Source organism: Cibotium barometz, chromosome 53, assembly GCF_041138505.1.
Source record: "Cibotium barometz isolate CiBa-2024 chromosome 53, ASM4113850v1, whole genome shotgun sequence".
Classification (NCBI taxonomy): domain Eukaryota; kingdom Viridiplantae; phylum Streptophyta; class Polypodiopsida; order Cyatheales; family Cibotiaceae; genus Cibotium; species Cibotium barometz.
In genome coordinates this window covers 9,687,438-9,709,945 of record NC_141098.1, presented here as the reverse complement: position 1 = coordinate 9,709,945, position 22,508 = coordinate 9,687,438, and the positions used below count along the sequence as shown (strand labels likewise).

The 22,508-nt window shown below is 44.4% G+C and overlaps 1 protein-coding gene and 1 pseudogene across 5 annotated transcripts in view; one reads left to right on the top strand and one right to left on the bottom strand.

Moving 5' to 3' along the window:
* LOC147608263 (uncharacterized) overlaps window positions 1-20,132 on the bottom strand; it is a 133,647-nt gene extending 113,515 nt beyond the window's left edge. For all 5 annotated transcript variants that reach the window (XR_015264430.1, XR_015264427.1, XR_015264428.1 and 2 more), the window contains exon 1: window positions 19,270-20,132. Coding sequence is in view for 1 of the 5 variants with exons in the window: in XM_086788879.1 (XP_086645005.1) it covers window positions 19,270-19,564 (295 nt within the window). In the remaining 4 variants the exon portion in view is untranslated. The remainder of the gene's footprint in view (window positions 1-19,269) is intronic.
* LOC147608264 (uncharacterized) lies at window positions 2,219-5,658 on the top strand (annotated as a pseudogene).
* Window positions 20,133-22,508: the final 2,376 nt, after the last annotated feature.

The window sequence follows — 22,508 nt, the reverse complement described above, 5'->3', positions numbered from 1 at the left end:
GGAATCCAAGGGAAAGAAAGAATGCATCAATCTTATCAAACCGAGCCTTGGGTGCCTATTTCAAACCATAAAGGGCTTTGTGCAATCTATACACCTTACCCTCATGTCCGGAAACCTAAAAACCTTGAGGTTGTTCAACATACACCTCCTCATGTAAGTCACCATTAAGAAAGACAGACTTGACATCCATTTGGTAAACTGGCCAGTGCGCATGAGCAAAGAGTAAGAATTGTCCGGATGGTGGTGTATCTAGCTCTAGGAGCAAAAGCTTCTTGTGTGTGTTTGTGTTTGGTGAATGAGAGGTGCTCGACTAAGAGGAGCAGCGTCTATGGTCTACCTGTGTAGCGCCATCCGCTGCTTGCCGCCCTCTAGTGTATTTGCAGCGCCGGCCTCTTGTCCTCCTACAGCGTTGGTTGTCTTCTGTTGTTTCTTCAACACCAATTGTTCTGCCGCCAATTGCTGCCTCTGCAGCCTTGCATGTCTACCACTTGTCCCCTGCTCCCTCTCCTGCTGCTCGTTATTTCCTTCTCTTGTTTCTTCTTGGTGCGACTGTGTGTGTGTGTGTGTGTGTGTGTGTGTGTGTGTAAGAGAGAGAGTGAGAGATGTAAGAGAGAGAGTGAGAGAGTATGTGTGTGTACACCCTTCCCCTTTGTCTCCTATCCCTATCCGTGTTAAATATTTTGCCTGTTTTTCTTCTTATTTTCTGCTTTGCTCCCCTCCCCTCTTCTCTGTGTGTCTGTATCTTCTTGGTTTTTGTGTCTCTTGTTTATTTCTCACCTGTGTTTCCCCTCTCTCTTTCTTCATGGCCCAATTTGTAGCTACTTACCACATAAGGGAATTGTCTATTGATTCCAAACGCAGACAACTGCAACAATTTTGTGACACTTTTGAGGAAGGCTTTGTAGACATCCGACAAGCTTCGGATGCACTTGTGCCGGATTTTCGTTTGAAAATCCTTGGTCATGTACTCCTCAATCCAATTACAAGACTATCTCAAAAGTGGTAATCCAAAGGATAAAAGCCATGCTTGGTGGATACTTTGTGGAAGGGGATTACTCTACAGCAAGAGGTTTCTATGAGGTTATTCTCACTGAATCCAAGCATAAACGAATGCTGTTGGACCTTGTTCTTTGGACAACAAATGGTGCATGTATACCCTTGGTCGCCCACCAAGGATTATCAGAATTTTATCAAACATAGGTACCCTGTATGGGTTGAGGTGGTGGACCTCCCAATCTATATGCGCCCTACATTCCCTTTTCTGGCGGAATCATTGGGTAAGGTTGTATGCCCTCCCAAATCTTTTGGCAGTGTTAACAAATTCTGTATCCTTTGGGATACAAACAAATAAACCCGTGACAAGGTTGCAATGGATATTGAAATGCAAGGCATTCCAACACATGAAGTTTTCTTTAAGCTTAAATGGGAAAATTTTGCAGGTTCTTGCTTTACTTGCAAAAAGTTTGGTCATATGCAATCAAAATGTGCTTTGCTGTTACTGCAGCCGCCTTGCAGCCATGCCCTCTCAGCCATAGTTTTTTTCGTACGCGTTCGCCAAGAATTCCGAACGTCCGCCCACGTCCACGTCCCACAGCGTACAGAATGTTTTTCCGTACGGTGCCCTAAAAATTGGAGGTTTTCGAAACTTTTGGCTGCTAATTTGACGTGCATGGCACTACGTGCTATTGCACTGCACGGCTGCTGTACGCGACCGTGTTGAGGCCCCCAAGCAAAGCAAACTCCAAAGCGACAGCGGGCTAAGCCTTAAGGTAAGAAAATTTACAAGCTGAAGTTTGAACTTTGAAGTTTGTCAAACCCCACGACTGTAGCCTAGGCCTTGTAGCCTGTACTTTTTTTTGCCTACGCTCCCCTTTACAACCTATAGGCTGCCCTCTTTTTTCTGCCTACGCCCCCCTTTACAACCTACGTCCCCATTTTTTCTGCCTGCGCCTCCCCTTCCCCCTCTTGTGAGACTTGAGTCTTGAAGTTGAAACCTGGAAATTTCCAATTTCAACCTTGTAGTTGTGTCACGTATGCCCACTGCCTTCCCCCTGAGCCCTCTTCATGTTACATACTTCAAGAGTCCCTTCCCCCTGAGCCCTCTTCATAGTACATACTTCAAGAGTCAAGAATCATCACTCAAGTTTGTTCAATTTGCTGCCCAATGTCGACCTCTTCAACCTCTAACGAAGTTCTGTCTAAATCACCCTTTTTACAAATGGGCCAATCCAAGCGTCCGGAGTCGCAATATGTGACCCAAGTGAAGACCCTTGGGAAAGGGCTATTCACCTGTAAATGCAATTAATGCCCTCACCAATGGGATGGAGGCCCGCTACACATTCGGGCACACATGTTGGGCTTGGTTGCCCATGGTGTGGGGCCTTGCGCAAATGTATCAGAAGAGGTTAAAGATGTTTGGAGGAGGTTACATGCAGACAGTCGTAGCAGTGTTCATGGCCGAGAGGCTTTTGTGGATGCTTTGGTGGATGATTTTGGTGGAGCTGTATCTCAGGGTGCAGGGTCCGCATCAATGGACACACAAGGAAGTACACAAGTGAGCAGTAGTGCAAATGTTTGGTCATCATGTAAGAAGAGAAAGATGTCTAAAGGGAAGGGAGATTTGGCAAATGCATGGAATGTACAAGCGCGAAAGCAAGCAACCATTGCAGTGCGCAGATTCTTTTATGCGGATGACATTCCCCATTGGAAAGTGAGGAGTCCTTACTTTTTGGAGATGGTGAAGGCAATTGGACATGCCGGTCCTTCTTATGTGCCTCCATCTTACCATTACTTGTGCACCACTGAGTTAGTGGATGAGGTCAAATGCATTGATCATGAGATCATGGGTGTGCACGAGAAATGGAAAAAATATGGATGCACCATTGCTTCTGATGGATGGTCAGACACTAGGCGCAGGCCTATCATAAATTTTCTTGCATGCTCCATTCATGGTGCTGTATTCTTGAAATTTGTGGACACATCTTGGGAGTTCAAGTCTGGGGAGTTTATTTTCCAGCATTTAAAGCAGATTATCATTGAGGTTGGCCCAGCAAACGTTGTGCAGGTATGGATAACGCATCAAATTGCGTTCGGGCTGGGGAATTGGTTGAACAGGAGTGGTCGATCATTTTCTACACTAGATTTGCATGCCATTGCTTGGACCTCTTGTCTGAGGACATTGACAAAATTTCTTGGGTTGCGAAAATGCTAAACCAAGCAACTCAAGTTGTCCCATTTGTCACAAGGAAGTCCACAGTGTTGGCATTGTTTAGAAAACTCAGCAAGAAGGACTTGGTGAAGCCTTCTACAACTCGGTTTGCATACTTTTTTATTATGCTAGTTACTGTCTTGTGGATGAGAGATGTATGCAGGGTGTGCGCAAGCTGATGATTGATGATAAATTTGTAAAAGTGAAGGTATCAAAGACCCCTCAAGCAATTGAAGTGTCAGACATTGTGTTCGCTGCATCTTTTTGGCAAGAGGCAAGAACCATTGTCAAGATATGCGCTCCCATTTTGAAGATTCTCCGCTTGGCTGGCAGGGAAGGAGCCACCCCGGGCCTCAAGTATGTGCTAACAGATTGTATGGTAGAGCAAGTGCAAAACATGCAAGGCATTGAGGCCAATAAGATGAAAGAGATCGAAGACCTATGCATTGGTAGATGGGAAATGATGCACGCACCATTGTATGTTGTGGGCTATATCTTGCACCCTGAATGGAAAGGAAAAGAGCAAGATAGTGACTCAGAGGTGCATGATGGATGGATGGCATTGTTGGAGAATACACTAAGGGTGATTTCGCCTTGCAGGAGATCTCATTGATGAGCTGGACAAGTATAAGGAAGAAAGCGGCACATTTGCTTGTCCCATTTCAAAAGATGAGAAAAGAATGCAAGAGGGTGTGAAATGGTGGGAGACATTTGGGGCTTGTACACCCAAATTACAAGCTATTGCACTTAGGGTGCTTTCTCAAGGCACATGTGCCTCCCCATGTGAAAGAAATTGGACCACATTTTCTCTCATTCATACTAAGAGAAGAAACAAGCTTCTCCCTTCTCATACGGAGAAGCTTGTTTTCATACACACAAACTTAAGGCTCATCCCCAAGATCAAAGAAAGAGGCTATGAGAGAATGGAGATCACATTGGATATGCTTAACAAAGAAAAAGATAAGGAGCACTCCATCATCCATGTTTTTGCTCGCTTCCACTCATGTTTTATTTAGTTTCTTGAGGCTTGGACCTCCTCATGTTTGTCCAAACTCCACATGGCACAGCCTATAGGCTACAAGTGACAGGCTTTGCCATTTGCCTACTCCACGCTCCCCACTTATGTAACATGTTACATGATACATCATTGATCATACATGTATGATGTAAACAGTAATATAAAGTCCCGAGTTTGGATTCTAGCTCTACATCATTTATGTTTTTTCTAATCCCAAAATCTTTGCAGTTTCAACTTTCGAGTTTCTTTGGTTTTTTGTGTCATATGTAGCATGTTTTTCCTTAAATTTAGGGTGTCGTATGGTATTTGACGTAAGGAATTTCTTGGGGGTCTGAACAGTACTTTTTTCAGACTTCCATACCCATATGCGTTTGCCGTATGAAAAAGCTATGCTCTCCGCAATCTACTCCAATGCCATTTGTGCAAACTCAAAAGGACAAGAATGTTAATCATTCACAGCATACAAGTCTGGATAAAGAAAAAGCAAAAGTTGCCTCGACAGGTTCTCATGTGATGAATGTGAAAGATAAAGACAAACCTGACTCTGATACATGGCAGACCCCCAAAAAAACAATACCTTCTAGATAGAGACCCTGGTCTCTCGTAACTGGGCGGAAGGAGCTTCTACATCTGAAGGAGCTTCTACATCTGCTTCGACTTTGTTAGAATTAGTGCATCTCAGTGTTATGGGGTTGTTCCTATTTATTGGGGATTTTATGTATTTTCCCTTGTGTAGTAGGTTGTAAGCTGGTCAACCTATTCTAGAGGCAGTCGGCTAGGTTGTTTCTTCACTATATAAGGAGTCTCCCCATTGCTCACTTCAATCATCCAATCCCATGCACATTGTTCAATATCTCTTGCTGGCTATTGCCATTGTAAAGCTGTTTGCTATTATAAAAGGTGATCTTGTCCACAAGCTCTCTCTACTCTCTCTCTCGCTTGTTCAGTTTATGCTTCCCCCTTTGCATTCTCCAACATGGTATCATTCGCTTAGGTTCTGGCTACTCCATCATTTCTGAATTCTGCTCGTCATCGTCTTCTGTGCTGCGCGTTTTGCTTCCATAGCTTCTCCTGGCTGCAGATCAGTCTCCTACAGTGGCTGTGTTTCACTACCTTGCTGCGTTTTCTGTTTCAGCCACCATCTTCTTGCTATCGGCCGGCCCCACCGGCCTTGCAAACTCTCGCCGGTGCTCATCAGGTATGGTCTAAATTGGAGGATCTCTTTGCTCGAGATTAATCAATGAGGACAGTTACTTTGCAAGGGCAACTCTACGGTTTGTTATTTCCTGCAGGCAGTTCTATGCAGTCGTTCCTCATGAAGGCCAAGGTTATCCATGACCACTTACTGACAATGGGTGCTGCTTTGTCCTCTACTCAGTTGGCTGCACTTATCCTCACCAAGCTTCCCCCGGAATATGATGTGGTTTCTTGAGCTTTGCAGTGCCAGGTCACCACCACTCATTGGATTTTGATGATCTTAGCTATCTACTCTTGGAGAAAGAGCCCATCCTCATTTCTCAAGGTAAGATTAAGGTGGGTCTCAACAGTTTTGATCAGGCACTTACTTCAATTCAAAAGAAAGATCATAGTCGCTACTTCTCGTGTGGGAAGAGAGGACATATGTCCAAGGATTGTTTGTCCAAGAAGGACAAGACCAAGGGCAAGTCTTCATCTCAGAAAAAGAGCAAAGACACGACAAACGACAGTGATACAAATTCCTCTAGTAACACATCTAGGGCTTCCAAGGCGCTTCCGGCTCAAGAGGACCTAGATGGTGTACTTCTCTAGTATACATGTAGTTCCCCCCATGTGCTTCTAGCCAGAGGAGGCTTGTGGGTGGGAGAGGGGGCTAATTGCAACTCTACTTAGTGGTGCATGGGAACCTTGATTCGGAGTTCCAAGCATTAGACGCCTGGCGCAAGACATGATTATCTTTGGTGTAGCAGAGATCATGAACAGGATCTATTCCGAGTTCATTGTTCAAGGCTTTTGGGGCATGATGTGTTTTCTGTCCAATGTTGGGGATTACGGACGCGGTGTGTCCAGTAGCTCATCATCTATTCTTGGAGTTCACTGCACACTTGTGTGGGAATTCGTAGCCAAGCAAAGTTCCTTGTTGTTCATGGTGACATTTTGTTTCAAGGAAACAAGTTGGCGGATGCTATCTCTGAGGTGATTCCAGTATTCGCGGTGCTGGAGGGTCTATGGTTGCATCTTCATCAACTTATTTTCTTCAGACTCTTGCACACTATGAGCTGCAGAGGGAGTGTTAGAATTAGTGCATCTCAGTGTTATGGGGTTGTCCCTATTTATTGGGGATCTCATGGTAGTCAACCCACAAGACTATATAGCTATCAACTCCATTATGCATAGTATGGACTAGATACTACGACATCCCCACTAACATCATCAGTGCCCAATAGTGGGTGTAGAACTCTGTATTAAGATATGCTCTCACACACACACTCCACACACACATAAGAGCATATATTCACACAAAGCCCTTCATACTGAGTTCTGGGAAACCTTTCGGGAAAACTGCAAATCATCTGTATAACATGTTCCTTGAGCATTATCTGTCCCAAATAAATTGTTACTCCTAAAAAATTTATCTTCTGAAGGAGCATGTGAAGCTTTGTTTCAGAAATCACAAATCCAGATTTCTGAAGTTCATTGAAGACTTGTTCCAAGTGCTCGAGGTGCTCTTTAAGACATTTGAGAAAATTAACATGTCACCGATGTAAGGAGCTACAAACTTCCTGAATTGCCTGAAGACCGAGTCCATGCATCTTTGGAATTCTGAGGGTGCATTCTTCAATCCAAATGGCATCACTTTCTATTGAAATTGTACCTGTGGGACTACAAAGGCCATTTTGTGTTTGTCTTTCTCGGCAATCCTGATTTGATGAAAACCGGACTTCATGTCCAACTGCGAGAACCATTTAGCAGCAGAGATTGACCTGATCAGATCATCCTTGCTGGTGGGGATAGGATACCTTTTATCTGTCAGATGTTGGTTCAGCTTCCTGTAGTCTATCACCATTCTCTTTTTTCCTCTTTTGATTTCATTATGATTGTTGACGAAGAAAGTAGGAGAGGACCAATCTGAATCTGCTTCTTCAATTAATCCTTTGGCTAGCATTTCTTGGGTAAGGCTCTTGCATTCTTCAAGATCATCAGGATTCATTCCAGGATGAGAGGCTTTGGTCGGAGTGGCTCCTTCTTTAAGTGGTAGCTCGACTTCAAATTTTGATCTCTCCCATCTGGCAGCAAAGGGGTCTTCGGAGTAAAGGGTTAGATACTTTTTATACATAGCATCGATTTCTGCAGCATACCTCTACCTTTCAGTGTTGAAGAATGCCTCTGTAGAATCCTCTTTGCTTGGTAGCTCGACTATCTTCTTGATAGGGCGGGGTGGCTACTCCTTTTATCTTCAGATCTTCATAATGTCCCTTTTTAATCTTGATTCGGAAGATGTTTCTTTCGGGATACACTGCATACATTTCGAAGGTGTACAGAAAGTCGGTGCCGATTAGGATATCACAGTCATGCTTTTCATAGACATACAATCTGATGGGAACTGCTAGATTGTTGATCAGGATGTCCGTGACAAATGTTTCTCTGATCAGTCCTTTAGTGCCATTTGCATAAGTGACATCTATTCTGCATTTGTTCATCCTTTTGGGTCGAATGAGCCCTGGCTTGATTAGGCTTATTGTGGCACCAGTGTCGATGAACATGTCTAGGGAGAGGAAAGCAAATTGATTGTTGGCGATCTCTGTTCTGATCCTTGTATCCAGAATTATTTGATCGAGAGAGCTACTAACCATCTTGATACTGGTTTCGAAGGAATTGGCCAGTGCTTCTGTGCATTGAATTTGTAGTAGCTCCATTTTGGCCAGGAGCTCACCATTCTTTTCTAATAGACAGTCGAGATCTTCCTGCTGTCTGGCAAGTGCCTTTTTGTACTTTTCAAGAAGTTCTTTCAGCTACATATTATCCTGGGCAGATGATTGATTATCCATTATGGCCTAGTTATAGCAGTAGGTCACTTGTCTCAGTTCTTCTGATTGTTCAGCCAATTCTGCTTTAAGTTTTGTCACTTCTTCTGTGTTGCTCTGGAATTTTCCTTTCGCCTTGACTGGCAGTCTGGGTGGAGATTCATCTCTGCTCCAAGAAAATCCCTTGGTTATTTCTGCTACTTGCTATAGGGTGAGATGATTCTTCTTCTTTTTAGAACGTTCCTCTTCCTCTGAGTCCTCTGATTGTCGCAATAGTTCTTCAAGCTATTTGTACTGCTGTTTTGAAGATCGGTTGTTGTAGAGGAATTCTTCTTCTTCATTGTAGTCGGGTGTTTTCCAGTGGCGGTTATTATTATCTCCACCATGCTTGCACTGAGGGTGTCCATCAGTGCTTCCCTGCTGCTGGTACTCCTTTTGCTTCCAATGTCCACCAGTACTTCCCTATTGATGCTCGATTTGCTTCCATTTCTGCTTTTCAAAACCGGGAAACTGAGGTTTAGTTCTGAAAGCGTTGATTCTGACAGACTTCACTAGTTCTTCTCCAAAGTCGGAGGAGGATTCTTCTTCTGTAGACGACGGCGGAGGACTTGGTTCTTCTTCTGAGCCTGAGAAGTCCTTGAGGACGTCCACGGAGATATCTCCAGCAAGTTCTAAATCTGTTTGAATCAATACATACTCTGCATTTTCTGCGAGGAGAGTCATTACCTTCCTTTAACTTGCCTTAGGACAATCTTTGGCACAGTGGCCTTTCTTGCCATAGAGAAAGCATGCATCACCTGTATTAATTGTTTTCTTTCTGAAGACTCTTCTGAATGGTTTTCTTTTGAAAAACCTTTTGTGTCCTTTGGAGGCTTTGTGTTTTACCTTATCTGACTTCTTACAAGAGCAATTTTCCGTTCCAAACTTGCATCCATAGTTTCTAGATTCATTCCAAGTATCACAAAGCTTCACTGGAAGGTTTGCTCTTTCATTATAACTCTTCATCATTTTTTATACCCTTTTATCTTTGCACATTTGTTGGAGAGTGAGGAGGATGTGCCTATGCACTTCTCCAAATGTCATGTTTTGAAGCTGCTCAAGACCTCTGTTACTTGCTTCATCTTCTGTGGTTTGAAGATTTTTACAACCTTTTCTGATAACTCCTTTGGATAAGAGCTTGTGTAGAAGTGTTGGCCGAGGGATCATTCCATAGCTGCCCTCGGTAGATCAAGTGTTGAATATTATCCCAGCACTTCATTGATTCTTGTTAGATCAAAGCACTTTATTCTCCAGAACTGATTTTTATAATGTTCCTTCTCATCAACTGCTTCTCCAAAAAATTGCCTGAGTAGAAGCTTTTCAAGAGAGGCTATCCCTTTGCCCATCTCTATGGTTTGTGTTTCTATAGGAAGCCGGTACCACCATGTTCTCAAATTTCCTTCAAAGAAGGTGAGTAGGGTGAGGATCACCTGATTTGGATTTTTCTGATCTCGATGGAGGTTTTTCTGAAGAAGTATGCAGTCATTCTGCCAAGGACTGCTCTGGCTTGTTGCTTTGTAAGGCCATCTAAGTTTATTGATTGCAGTTCTCCTTTGTTTAGTAGCTTTGCTTTGCTGATGGCTCTCCTTTTTCAAAGGGGACTACTTCCATATTGATCTTTGCATTAATGCTCCTGATGAGTTCGGCTTTTGCAAGCTGTCTGTTGTAGTCAAAGACTCTTTCAGAGTCGTCGACTTTCTCTTCCCAACTGAATGTGAAGGACTTTCCTTCTCCTATATCTTCATCTTCTATTACCCATGCAACTGGGAAAATAGGTTGGTCATTCCGAATGTAGGGAGCTCTTCTTGTGATATTATTTGTCTTCTTCAGGGAGCTTTCTACCATTTGTCCCTTCATGAGAGATACATTCTCTCCATCCAATATCAGCTTCTGAGAAATTGATGGAAGAAGGGGCTTCTTGCAACATGAATGTTACGGGTTTTGTGTCTCCTTCCACACATTCTGGGGCTTCTTCATTATATGAATCTGCAGACAATTCTTCAACTATTTCAAAGTCAGGCTTTGGATTCAAACCTGATATCATGGCCTCGTCGGTCTTTTGGGGTTCGTTGATCTTCCTGGAAAGCTTCATCTTTTGGAACATATCCATAACATTCTCCCATTTTTCTTTTGCAGCTTTGATGCTGGCCTTTTGTTGCCGAATGTCATCTTCCCTGTAAGACTGTATCGTCGCCACCATTTCTACAGTGGGTGAGGATTTGTGGGTTAGCGAAGATGGCTCGTTTGTTTGCTGAGGATATTTCTCTTTAAGGGTCCTGTTTAACCTTGCTAGGTTTTCTACAAGCGAATTTTTCACTTCGATGTGGTTGAAAAGCATCCTTGACTCGATTTGGCTGAGTCTTTCATTTGCTTGCATGATAGCTTGCCTGTTCTGTATTGCCCTTTCATTTATTGAAAAAGAGCCTTGGAGTGCCAGTTTGAAACAGAGAGACCTGTGTTTACTGCTTGATCAGCTAGTTGGTCTTCATATGGTGCACATACCCATAGGTATCCTTGCTTCATGCCTTCTTGGTCAATGACTATGGTGACATCTGGGCTAGGAAATAGATTTCCGGTGTCACCTTGTTGTCTACCAGCAAGTGTACTCATCATAGATACTCTGCCTTTTGCTCTAACCACCACACATCCACAAGCTGTGCAAAGCTATGTATCTCCATTGGTGATGGTTTGGGAGTGATCACAAAGATCAAGCCTCATTGTCCCAAGTTTTTGGGACAAATCTGCAAGCTACTTCAGCTTTTCTTCTTAAGGATTGATGACAATAGGATCAGAAGGCCGGAGCTCTGATACCAAAAAGCTTTCAGTACATACATCCTGACCTCATCTTCCGGTTGTTGTATTGTGCACTGTGCACCATCTGATACTCAGAGATACTACATACATTGTACATGGTTTTGTCTCATAGGCCAGTTCTCTTTGTCCTGAGAGAGACATTAATACAATCTTTCTTTCTTTCTTTCTTTTGTTAATACAACCCGGAGATCATGCTCCGAGGTATTTTTGCCTCACCATCGCCTATGTATCACATATTACACCCCCATTATGGTACTAGTTGGAGCTAGACAGATCTGCATTGCATTCTTGTATACCCTACGCATATAGGTTGCATACTAAGCCTCTAGCGGTAGTGCTCCATCCATCACCTCCTCCCACTAGCTCAGTACTTTCATAGTTTATTTCATGTTCATTTTGTCCTCTTTTTTTTTGGACATCCAGAAGACATTGACAGTTGTACATTGATTTGTCTCATAGGTCAAGTTCGGCCTCTAGTAGACGTTAATACAACTCTTTCTTTCTTTCTCTCTCTTCGATAGAGGTGAGCGCATCTTCAGAGCCGGGAAGCTCACACGGAGATCCATAGAGGAAAGAATTTGCCGATTATGCCACACAGAGGTTGAGACGGAGGAGCATTACATATGTCACTGCCCAATATACTGAGATCCGCCGAAGGTTTCACTGTCTATTTCGTAAGGGATTCGGTCCACTCTCCACGATCCTTGACTTCCAAGACCAGTGTTGCCTAGGCCTCTTCCTACTTGAGCTCCGCAGACACAGGGACACCTTCTTGAGAGAGCTTCGGCCCCAGCCACCTCCCTCACCAGCCAACCATCACCAGTTTCTTCCACACCTAGGAGGTGGAGGCCACCGATATAGTGGATCTTGTGGACCCTCCACGAGCTGCTCTGGACCTGCCTCGCCTGAGAGGAGTTACCTCGGACCAAGCCTCTCTACTCCAACGTGCCTTACGCCCCCGACCCCCCCGTCGGCCACGATCACCTCATCAGCTCCAAATCCAAGACATGCTCCACCGCCATCGAGCTACCTTTCCACGTGACATAGCTGAGGGAGACCTCTCGGCCATACTCATTAGCCCCATGCTTGATATTTTGGAGAGTGGTATACAACCAACTCGGAGCTAATGTTGCTCTCATGTTTCTATGTTCTTAGTATTCCATGATGAGTTTCCATGGACAGTTTTGTATCACCCCAGTGAGATAGCTACGTTTATGTTTTCTTTCTGTTTTATTTTCCATTCCATGATGAGATATGCCATGGACATTATTGTATCACTTTGGTCTCATAGGCCCATTGGGTCTTTCGTAGACGCTTAATGTATCTTTCTTTCTGTCTTTATCTCTCTCTCTCTCTCTCTCTCTCTCTCTCTCTCTCTCTCTCTTTTCGTAATAGAAGATCTATTACCAAAATTACTTTATAAATGGCCACATGGCCACCATGTGATGTACTAGCTTTCCCTCACTATCAAAGAACCACAGGTGTAGCTCGGAGTACCCTCATCCAATATATAGCCGTGTCATTCTCCACCAAATGAGCTAACTGCAAGGAAGAGACTTGCCACAGTAGTAGCTCTTTTATATGACCTATGTGAGTTGTAATACCAACTTTTGCATCAAATATGAAGGCATTCCTAGTTAACCAGATATGAAAAAATGAAAGAAAACTGAATGTTCTCGGTTATCTGGCCCATTTGGAATCTTGCCAAAAATCCAGTCTTTAATCTTTACGGGCCTATCTGTCAACGGAGTCCATACGCAAGAAAGGAAATCCCACACCTTCTTTGTCACCGGACATGAAATGAAAAGATGCGGGCATGTTTCCAAGCATGTAGTACAAAACACACGATTACCAGAAGCAATCCGCCGCTTTCGCAACTGGTCTCCCAATGATAGGCCTCCAACTAGCATGCGCCATAGAAACACCTTCCCTTGATATGGAATCTTAGACCACCAGCTCTATAAGATTACTTCCTTCCACCAAGCCATGCTCTTCCTGATGTTCCACACCCTATTAGCCTTCTCAGTGATCCAGCGCTTATCTTCTACCATCATATGGTACACTTGATTTGTTGTACACTGGACAATGTCCTGAGGCTTTCTAAATGCCCAATCTAACCAAGGTTGCTGATCCTCCAATTGAGGAATATCACCAAACGGTGTAAGTGCTGCCCTCACCTTCTCCCATAACTGTACATATCCATGTGGAACCCGAAAATATTGATGGATTTTCCGACAAGACAATAAGCGGCCTCTACGTGACAACAAAGCATCCAGAATTCTCACTAGTCCCCAATCCAACCATTCTATTGAATTTTGGCCGCTCAACAAGTTTGTCAGGCCACTCCAGAAGTCGGGAAGTAGCCAACACCTCACTTGCCATAGAATTCAATTGCAACCGCTGATCTGAAGGCTTCCATTTAGTGTGTGCCAACACTTCCTTCCATGAGAGCATCAAATGAGAAAGGAGAGGTGAAGCCACTACTCGAACCTGTTGGGAACCATTCACTATATCCTACCATGTACCCTCAATCCTTGCATTACCATGCACAAGTCTCTTTCCAATTCATTTGCAGAAACATCTGATACCTGGGACGAACCAAGTGAAACAAAGACTCTCTAGCTGCAATGACATCAGGAGATATGACCTCCTGCGGACCCAACAAATGGCGATAAAAGTCCATACACACATCTAGAACACAAGCAAGATCAATAATCAATACTCCTTGCCTATCTTGCGTCCTGACAATATTCTCACGTGCATGCTTTTCCTGCAAACGAGCAAAGAACATATGTGACTGACAATTAGAATCCATTACAGCATCCATCCAAGCCATAAGCTTATATCTCACATATTGATTCTCATGCAATGCTACAACAACCAATCAATAGCTATCTCAATGTCAAGCCAAGAACCGTCCTCTTGAACCACCTGGTTCAAATCAACCAATAACGATTCTAGGTTCCGCAACTTCTCCCTAAAATATGATGCATTATGAATCCCATGCTGGCGAGCAAGCTTTTGAATATTAAACATAAAACACTCCTAAGCTAACACCCCAACAGAGATTACATGGCCTCGAAAATTTTGTAACACCTACAACATAAACTGATGGAAAACGGTATGCTCCAAGAAAGTTTGGTTAAAATTAAGAGGAGCCTTTCCCAATAATGGCCTATAAGCATCCACATAATGGCTATGCATCTCCAATACCAAAGGGAAATGATCTAACAAAATATGATTATATTCCACTTGCATGGACAATATCTCTAGTAGAAACAAATCATGCTGGCAAATATACGTTCGGTCCAGACGAGCTCTTGTACCCACATGCTGTTGAGAGGCATATGTATATCCTCTCTCCTGCGGGTGTAGCCATGACTACATATCTTGTTTCAAAACTAGATTGGCAAACACATTCCAGTTGAGCACCTCTCTCTCTCTCTCTCTCTCTCTCTCTCTCTCTCTCTCTCTCTCTCTCTCTCTCATGGAGAGTCCCCGTACCTGCCCCTTTATGGTGACATTATGAAGTTTTCCAATCTAGGGAACATCCTCCTAGCTGGAGACTTCAATGCCCGCACCGCAGGTACACAGGTACACTTCTTTGAGACAGATGATCCCATGTACCAGGAGATTGACACGGTGGGTACGGATCTAGAGCGGACATCCTATGATACAGCAGCCCGCACAGAATATGGAGAGTATCTCTTAGCCCTCGGCGGGGGTCACAGGCTAGCCATTTATAATGGCCTGGCTAGATGGCCTAGATCCAACTCCTTCACCTCCTACCCCTTCGAACATGGAGCTAGCACAGTGGACTATCTAATGGGATCCCAGTACTTGGCCAAGTACGTGCACCCGGTGGGACCTCGGGAGATATATGTAGCACTATTGGGGTTAAGCAGGGCTGCCCACTCTCACCTACACTCTTTGACCTATACATTGATGAGATCGCAGTATTTGTGGATAGTTTCGGAGGTAGAGGTTCACCATTGGCTCAGACAGTAGTGCCCATATTGCTATATGCTGACGACATTGTCTTGATCTCAGATTCAGCCGAGGGTTTACAGAAACACTTAAATGCATTGGACAGATTTTGTAGGGAGAGAGACCTTACGGTCAATTTGGGCAAAACCAAGGTTATGGTCTTCAACACATTTTATGCAATCGCCTCACGATTTTCTTTCATATACAGAGATGCCCTAGTGGAGATTGTGCAAAAGTATGTGTATCTAGGAGTCACTTTTACAGGCCCTTTGTTTTGCATGACCACAGCTGCTACTAACCGACTTGCGAGGGGGCACGCCTCACTAGCCCGTATGGAGAGAGTGTTTCCAAGCACATTTCCAAGAAGTTAGAACCCCACACTAAGTCCTGGCTCTTTGATACTCTAGTACGACCAGCGGCTATGTATGGTCACTGGTGCAGCCATTTTACTTTTTCTTTTAGTTTTCCATGGTTCACTATATCCATGGTACCATTGTATTACTTTTGGTCTCACAGGCCATTGGGGTCTTCCGTAGACATTAATATAACTCTCTCTCTCTCTCTCTCTCTCTCTCTCTCTCTCTCTCTCTCAATGGCGCCTTGAGGACAGATGCAAGTTTGTTGGAGGAGACATTTAAAGGGAGAGACTTGGTCGTATACACAGAGACTCATCAGTGCCAGGGGAGTCGGCTTCCAGAGGTGAGAGGATACATATGAGTTTGTTCACCGCCCCACGCACAATAGGGGGTACCCGGGGGTCGGGAGGGGAGGCTTTACTATATAGGGAGGAACTTCAACATGTGATACAGGTGGTCGGACGGGATGAGGCCGCACGGTCTTTGTGGGTGAGGATCCAGACAGAGAGGGCCCGAGACATCTACCTTGCAGTCTGCTACTTTGCACCCTCCAATTCTAAATATGCCACCCATGGAGTCCTCGTACCTGCCCCTTTTTGGTGACATTATGAAGTTTTCCAGTCTAGGGGACATCCTCCTGGCTGGAGACTTCAATGCCCACACCGCAGGTGCACAGGTACCCTTCTTTGAGACAGATGATCCCATGTACCAGGAGATTTGACACAATGGGTGCAGATCTGGAGCGGACATCACAGGATACAGTAGCCCGCACAGACTATGGAAAGTATCTCTTAGCCCTCGGCGGGGCTCATAGGCCGAACCCTCCTCACAGCGGAGGTTCAGAGGCCTTAACTGGCCAACGGTCAAAAGGCCGGAATAACAAGGGCAAAGGGAAGGCTTCACCGGAGAAGCCTTCTGAGAAGAAGCCTGACTCAGAACGAGAGAAACTGAAGGCCGAGCGGTCCTGCAATGATTGTGGCAAGAAAGGCCACTACTGGAGAAAGTGTCCTAAGCGGACTGGGAAGAGTGCTGATTCTTCAACCTCAGCTGCAAAGACTCCTACATTTGTGCACTTAGAGATGGTGGACTCCAATGCTTCATCGTCTTCGAGCGAGGAGGCAGTTAGCTTCACCGCAAAGGATACCCGGGAATGGATTCTTGACAGTGGTGCTTCCAAGCACATGACTCCGTCTCGTGACTTCTTTATGGATCTGAAACGGCAGTCAGGTCGCATTTTCATTGGCGACAACTCCACCATTCCGATACCTCCCGACGGCAAGGGGGACAAGCATGCCTCTCGTGTTCATGTCCCTGCTCTTGGTTTTCATCTTCTGTCAATGCATGAAGTATGCAAGATTGGCTTTCGGGTGGAATTTGAGGAGCATTCAGTTGCTCTACGGGACCGTGAGACTGGCCAGGTTGTTTGGGAAGGCGGTGTGGAGAATGGTATCTACAAGCTCTCTGCACTCTCCTCAGTGTGACAGGTTCTCAGGTCGGAGATCTGTGGCACTTTCGTTTTGGCCACTTAAATGTGGATGCACTGCGGCGAGCTTTCCGGGACCAGATGGTGGTTGGCTTGCCAAATGTTGGTAGCAGGCAAGGACGTTGCAGTTCTTGCATACGTGGTATGCAGCACAGGGAATCCTTTCCGAAGTAGGCTTCCAGGCGGGCTTCAAAACCATTGGAGTTGATTCACATTGACTTGTGTGGACCTCAGCAGACACCATCAGTGGGGGAGGATCTCTCTATTTTATGCTGCTTGTTGATGATTGTACCAGATTCACGTGGGTCTACTTTCTTTCACAGAAGGACCAAGCTTTTGCACAGTTCAAGGATTGGCACGTGATGGTGGAAAAAGAGTCTGGATTGCAGGTAAAGACTCTCAGGGCTGACAAAGGGGGTGAATTCTCCTCCAATGTATTTCTCAGATTTTGTGTAGATCATGGCATCAAGAGGGAACTGGCCAATACAAGATCGCCTTCAAAGAATGGAGTTGTAGAACGCAAAAACAGGACTGTGGTGGAGATGGCGAGGACCATGCTGGAGCATCGTGATCTTCCTCGTCCACTTTGGGGAGAGACTGTGGCAACGGCTGTCCATACTCTCAACCGGTCTCCAACGACTTCAGTACCTAACATGACTCCGTTTGAGGCATACTTTGGCAGGAAACCTGATGTCTCGCACTTTCGTGTTTTGGGGAGTGATGCGTATGTACATATTCCGAAGAAGCAGAGGGGGAAGCTTAACTGCAAATCCCGCAAGCTTATATTTGTGGGGTGTAATTCTCTTTCCAAGGGATACAGATTGTATGATCCAGATAGGAATGAGATTGTTTCAGCCGGGATGTGGTTTTTGATGAGCATGTTCCAATATCCACTGTCGAGGAGCCGCCACTTCTTGGAGATCCAGAAGAGTCTGATGATGATTCCCAGACTATTGTTCCAGTTGATCCACCTCAGTCAGTACAGGAGGTTGAGCCCGCAGCTGGAGTGGAGCCCCCGCAACAACAGGAGGCTCCACAGTCTGTTCGAGTACCCAGGTGGTTGTTCGGCACCCTTCGGGAGTCAGGTGTCACGGAGTTACCCTCCGAGTGGACCACAGAGGACGGCCCTCGAAGATCGCACAAAGTGACAAAAGCAATACAGCGGAGCTTCTTTAGGTCAGAGGCAGAGTACCAGGCTGCTTGTGGTGCTGCTTGCGAGGTTGTGTGGCTGCGGAGGCTGCTAGGCGAGATTGGGTTTCCACAGCAGGAGCCCATAGTCATCCAGTGCGATAACCAGAGTTGTATAGCTATTGCTCGGAACCCGATCTTCCATGCCCGAACCAAGCACATAGAGATTCAGTATCACTTTGTCCGTGAGAAGATCTTGGCTGGTGACATCTTGCTACTTTATTGTTCGACGGAGGACAATGCAGCGGACCTCTTCACAAAGTCTCTACCTCAGGCTACGCTCAGGCGGCACTCCAGCTCCCTGGGGTTGATTTCACAACCAGGAGCTGAGAGGGGCTGTTAGAAGTCCTCTCCTGTCTTTATTAGACACCAGGGCCTCTGTTGTGGGTGTGCCCGCCCTGTATAGGTGTTTTCTCATTTTTCCTCACTCCCCGTATTTTTTCCCCATTTTTCCATGGTGTGGGTGGCTGCCACATGCTGGCAGGAGCAACTAGAGCTGGCCGACTGCACTCTTTTGCACATGGAGCTGGCCAACCTGCTCAGTAGGGGTCGTGGGTGATTTCTATGCTGGCCGACTGGAAGTACCCAGTCGTGTGAGCTGGCAGCGCATCTCAGCACTGGCCGACTGCAGTTTGGGGCCATATAAATAGGTCCCATTGCCCCCACATTGTTGTATTCAGTTTTCATTGCGGGATCTTGTGTATAGAGAAGAGTTACATGCCTATCTCTCTCCTTCTCTTATGCTGTCTATTTTCTGCACTCTACTTGCTCTTGTGATCTCAAATTTTGTTATCATCTCCGCTGCGTATTTTGACATTATGCAGGCACATGGGTGTCATAGAAACCCTTTGTAGATGCATGGCAAGTCGGGAATGACTTGTCAAGGGAACAACCCCTCCTGTCACGTATGCATGCATCCATGTTTGATGGTCTCTCCTGCCACCAATTTGCCAAAAATGGAAATTTGTTGTATCCTTGCCATCTCATATACTCTATCCCCCCCTCCAAAACAAAAAATTCCTTTTCTTTTTCTTAAAGGATAAACAAATTATTTCTTATAACCATGACATACGAATGAATAACATCAAGCAGAAACATTTTAGTGTTTCCCCATGCATTGTGTGGAACAGCAGACAATGCACAGGCATTTAACAACATCACATATGAACCCTTACCGACATCTCGTTTCAAATACTCTCCAAACCGAGCAATTTGTTCGGACTTGGTGAGGTGCACCCCTATCTGCTGCAGAGCCTCTGCCACATTGCGGAGGCCAAAGTTCAGATCTTGAAAGCAAATCACGGCCTGTTTTTGTGGCCTGCACTTGCTTCGCTTCCTTGTGAACGGCCTATGTGTAGAAAACCTCAGGCCTGCGTGGACGTAGTCAGCAGAAATGCAAGCTTGGCGCCTGGAAAAAGAAGTATCCTTTGCATGTGTTGTATTTGGAAGTGGCAGTGATAGTAACTTCATGCTTGAAAACCACGTTGATTATCCAATTATTCTGCTGGATTGCCTGGCTTCATAGCAACGTCTTGACAAGCTTACAGTGATGGCATATGGAAAAAGTGAATAGATGAAAACTCCACAGTTTCCACCTGACCAAAGAGGCACTCTCCTGCCCTAAAATGGAATGTTTCTAGTCTAACAGGTATCAGAGAAGAAACAGTATTTATATGCTTGGTGTACTTTCAGCTAGCCATGCCAGTAAAGCTACAGCTTAGCAATGAATCAAAAGGTTGCAGATAGGTTCTTTGCATTCCTGCCCTGTGAGGGAGTGCGTTTATCGCAACTGAGACCAGAAAGAAAAACAGGCATCATCACCATCACCATCATCAGCAGCATCAGCATCATCTAGAGTGCATGTTCATCCGAAGCAGGAACCTTGGAAAGTCCGGTATATGGACAGGTGCCTCCCTAACGTCAAAGCTATGTCCCAGCACACTGTTGCTTTGATAGCGCTTTGCAAGTCAGGCCTGTCCTGTGTAGCAAACTCAAGCTAACACGTGGCTTCAAGCAAGCCCATTGTGTTGCAGTCACTCTCTTGTCTCCACATTGGCCTTTGATGCCTGTTGTGTACTTTTTGAACACGTGTAAGGACAACCCACATCAAAAAAGAGAACCCACATCAAAAAAAGAGGAGAACAATTAGCTTTCACAAAGGTGGACCCTATAGTGGATGCCACATGGGCACTGGAGAATACCTGAAAGCTCTAGAACTAGAAGGTTATTATGCCCTTTAGGGCCACAATCCACTCACCCAGCTTACAAAGGGGAAATAATCAACAACAGGTTCGGTGTCGGTGTCGAACACACTCACATAGGCATGATTAATAGTTTAATGCTATCAATATAAATTTTATTCAAAGATAGACATGATAATTATTTGCTACATTGAATTAAGCTGATGCAATAGTCTATATATCTTAGAAGTTAATTTATTAAAGTTAATAAGATGTGTACAGGAGAGAGAGAGAGAGTGTGAGAAAGTATACAGCTCAAGTAGAGAGAGAAACTACACGACTGTAATGATGTGACTTGTTGCTTAATTATTCCAATGAAAGTATAAGTACCTTTATAGGTTACAAAGGTTGCTTCTATGACATCACTGCTTACGTCAAACTCACACAAATATCTAGATATCATTGTGATCCCTCTAAGAGGTGGTTCACACACATATACACATATATATAAGTGGCCCCTCTAAGTGCTAATTCACATGCTAATTCACATGCATAGGTAAGACCTTGATTTCCACCCTGAAGGGATTACCTCATACTATATCTAGGATAAATCTAGGCTCGTGGTTTCTCATGCTAGTTTTCTTAGTCAAGTATAAATCACATGGCTCTAGTTTCACAGGCTAGTTATGGGATCCAATGGGTAGAGTACACATAGGATCAGGTCACAAACTCACAACAAACAACAACACATAACACAAACTTGAACTTTAAAAAAACCCATTCATCATTACAATAGTTTGCTTCCCCTATGGAAAGCTCTTTCTCCACAATGACGCTGGCATCTGCTTTTTTATGATAGCAATACTTCTTATTATGGTTGTTTTTCCCACACTGTTTGCACGGCTTCTTTGAATAGCAGTCTTTTTTTGTATGATTATTCCTACCACAAAGGGAACATTTCATACCTTTGAAGTTATTTGTGAAGAAGGAGTTATCCCCTCCTATTACCTTATTCTTGAACTTCTTCTTTGAAAGAGTTGATGGCTCCTTCTTCGAGGGTGAGGTCTAGGAGACTTTTTAGTGTGGTGATGAGGTTTCTGTAGGGATCTTCAAGCATTGACATTGACTTGATAAGAAGAGCTACGGCCACGTCTTCATCCAACTTGGCTTTAAGTGTAGTAAACTACTTCATCAGGTATTTCATCTTGTTCACGTAGGGTCGAAGTTCTCATGTGACTCTATCATTAGGCCATAGACCTCTACCTACAAAGAGATCTTAGAGTTCTTTCCCTATGCTCCAAAGAGCTTATCCAACATCTCATAGGCTTCTTTGGAAGTCGAGAGATCCGTAACATGGTGTATGAAGTTGTCGGGCACGCCTAGGGCTGTGAGGCCAAAGGCTTCTGATCCTCGAGCTTCCAAGCTCTCTGGGTTTCATCTTCTACTTCAAGCATCTTTTCCTCCCCCTTAACGAAAGGCCATAAACCCTCTCTTATGAGACTAATTTTCAGTTTAGTCTACTAGGTATGAAAATTATTCCCATCAAATTTTCAATGAATAAATGAGAGACCATTATATGAGAAGGGGGTCTTAGCTCTTATAATGTTTGAGATAGTGTCTACCCTTTTACAAATAAAACAAGTTTTTAAAAAAATTTAAGGTTTCTAGTATTAGGGTTTCCAAATTTGGGGATTTTTGAAAATGATGCTATAGGAGGTTATAGCAACATGTTAATGTTATATATGTACCCTCAATTTTAAGAAATGATGAACGATTTTGGATTAATGCTTTGATTAAGATAGATTTTTTGAAAATGATGAAAGCCCCAAATCTGTACCTTCCTGTGTTATTGATGGGACAATTAGGGTTGATTTCCATTTTGACAATTTTGCATGTGTTGATTGCTCTGCTCCTTTCATTGATTTGATGTATTAATGCTTTGATTAAGATAGATTTTTTAGAAAATGATGAAAGCCCCAAATCTATACCTTCCTGTGTTGTTGATGTGTGCATAACAAGTGCAATATAGTCGCGACATCGCTCTGCTGACATTGCCATCCACATCTGTTGTTGGCGTATGCTGCCTCATGTGCTGCCCAATCTGCGCCAATTGGCCATCAACAACTATGTCAGGCGGAGCAGATGTTGTTGATGACCAACAAGCACAGATTAGGTAGCACACAAGGCAAACATAGCAAGTGTGGATGGCAATGTCAGCAACAATGGGGTGCAAC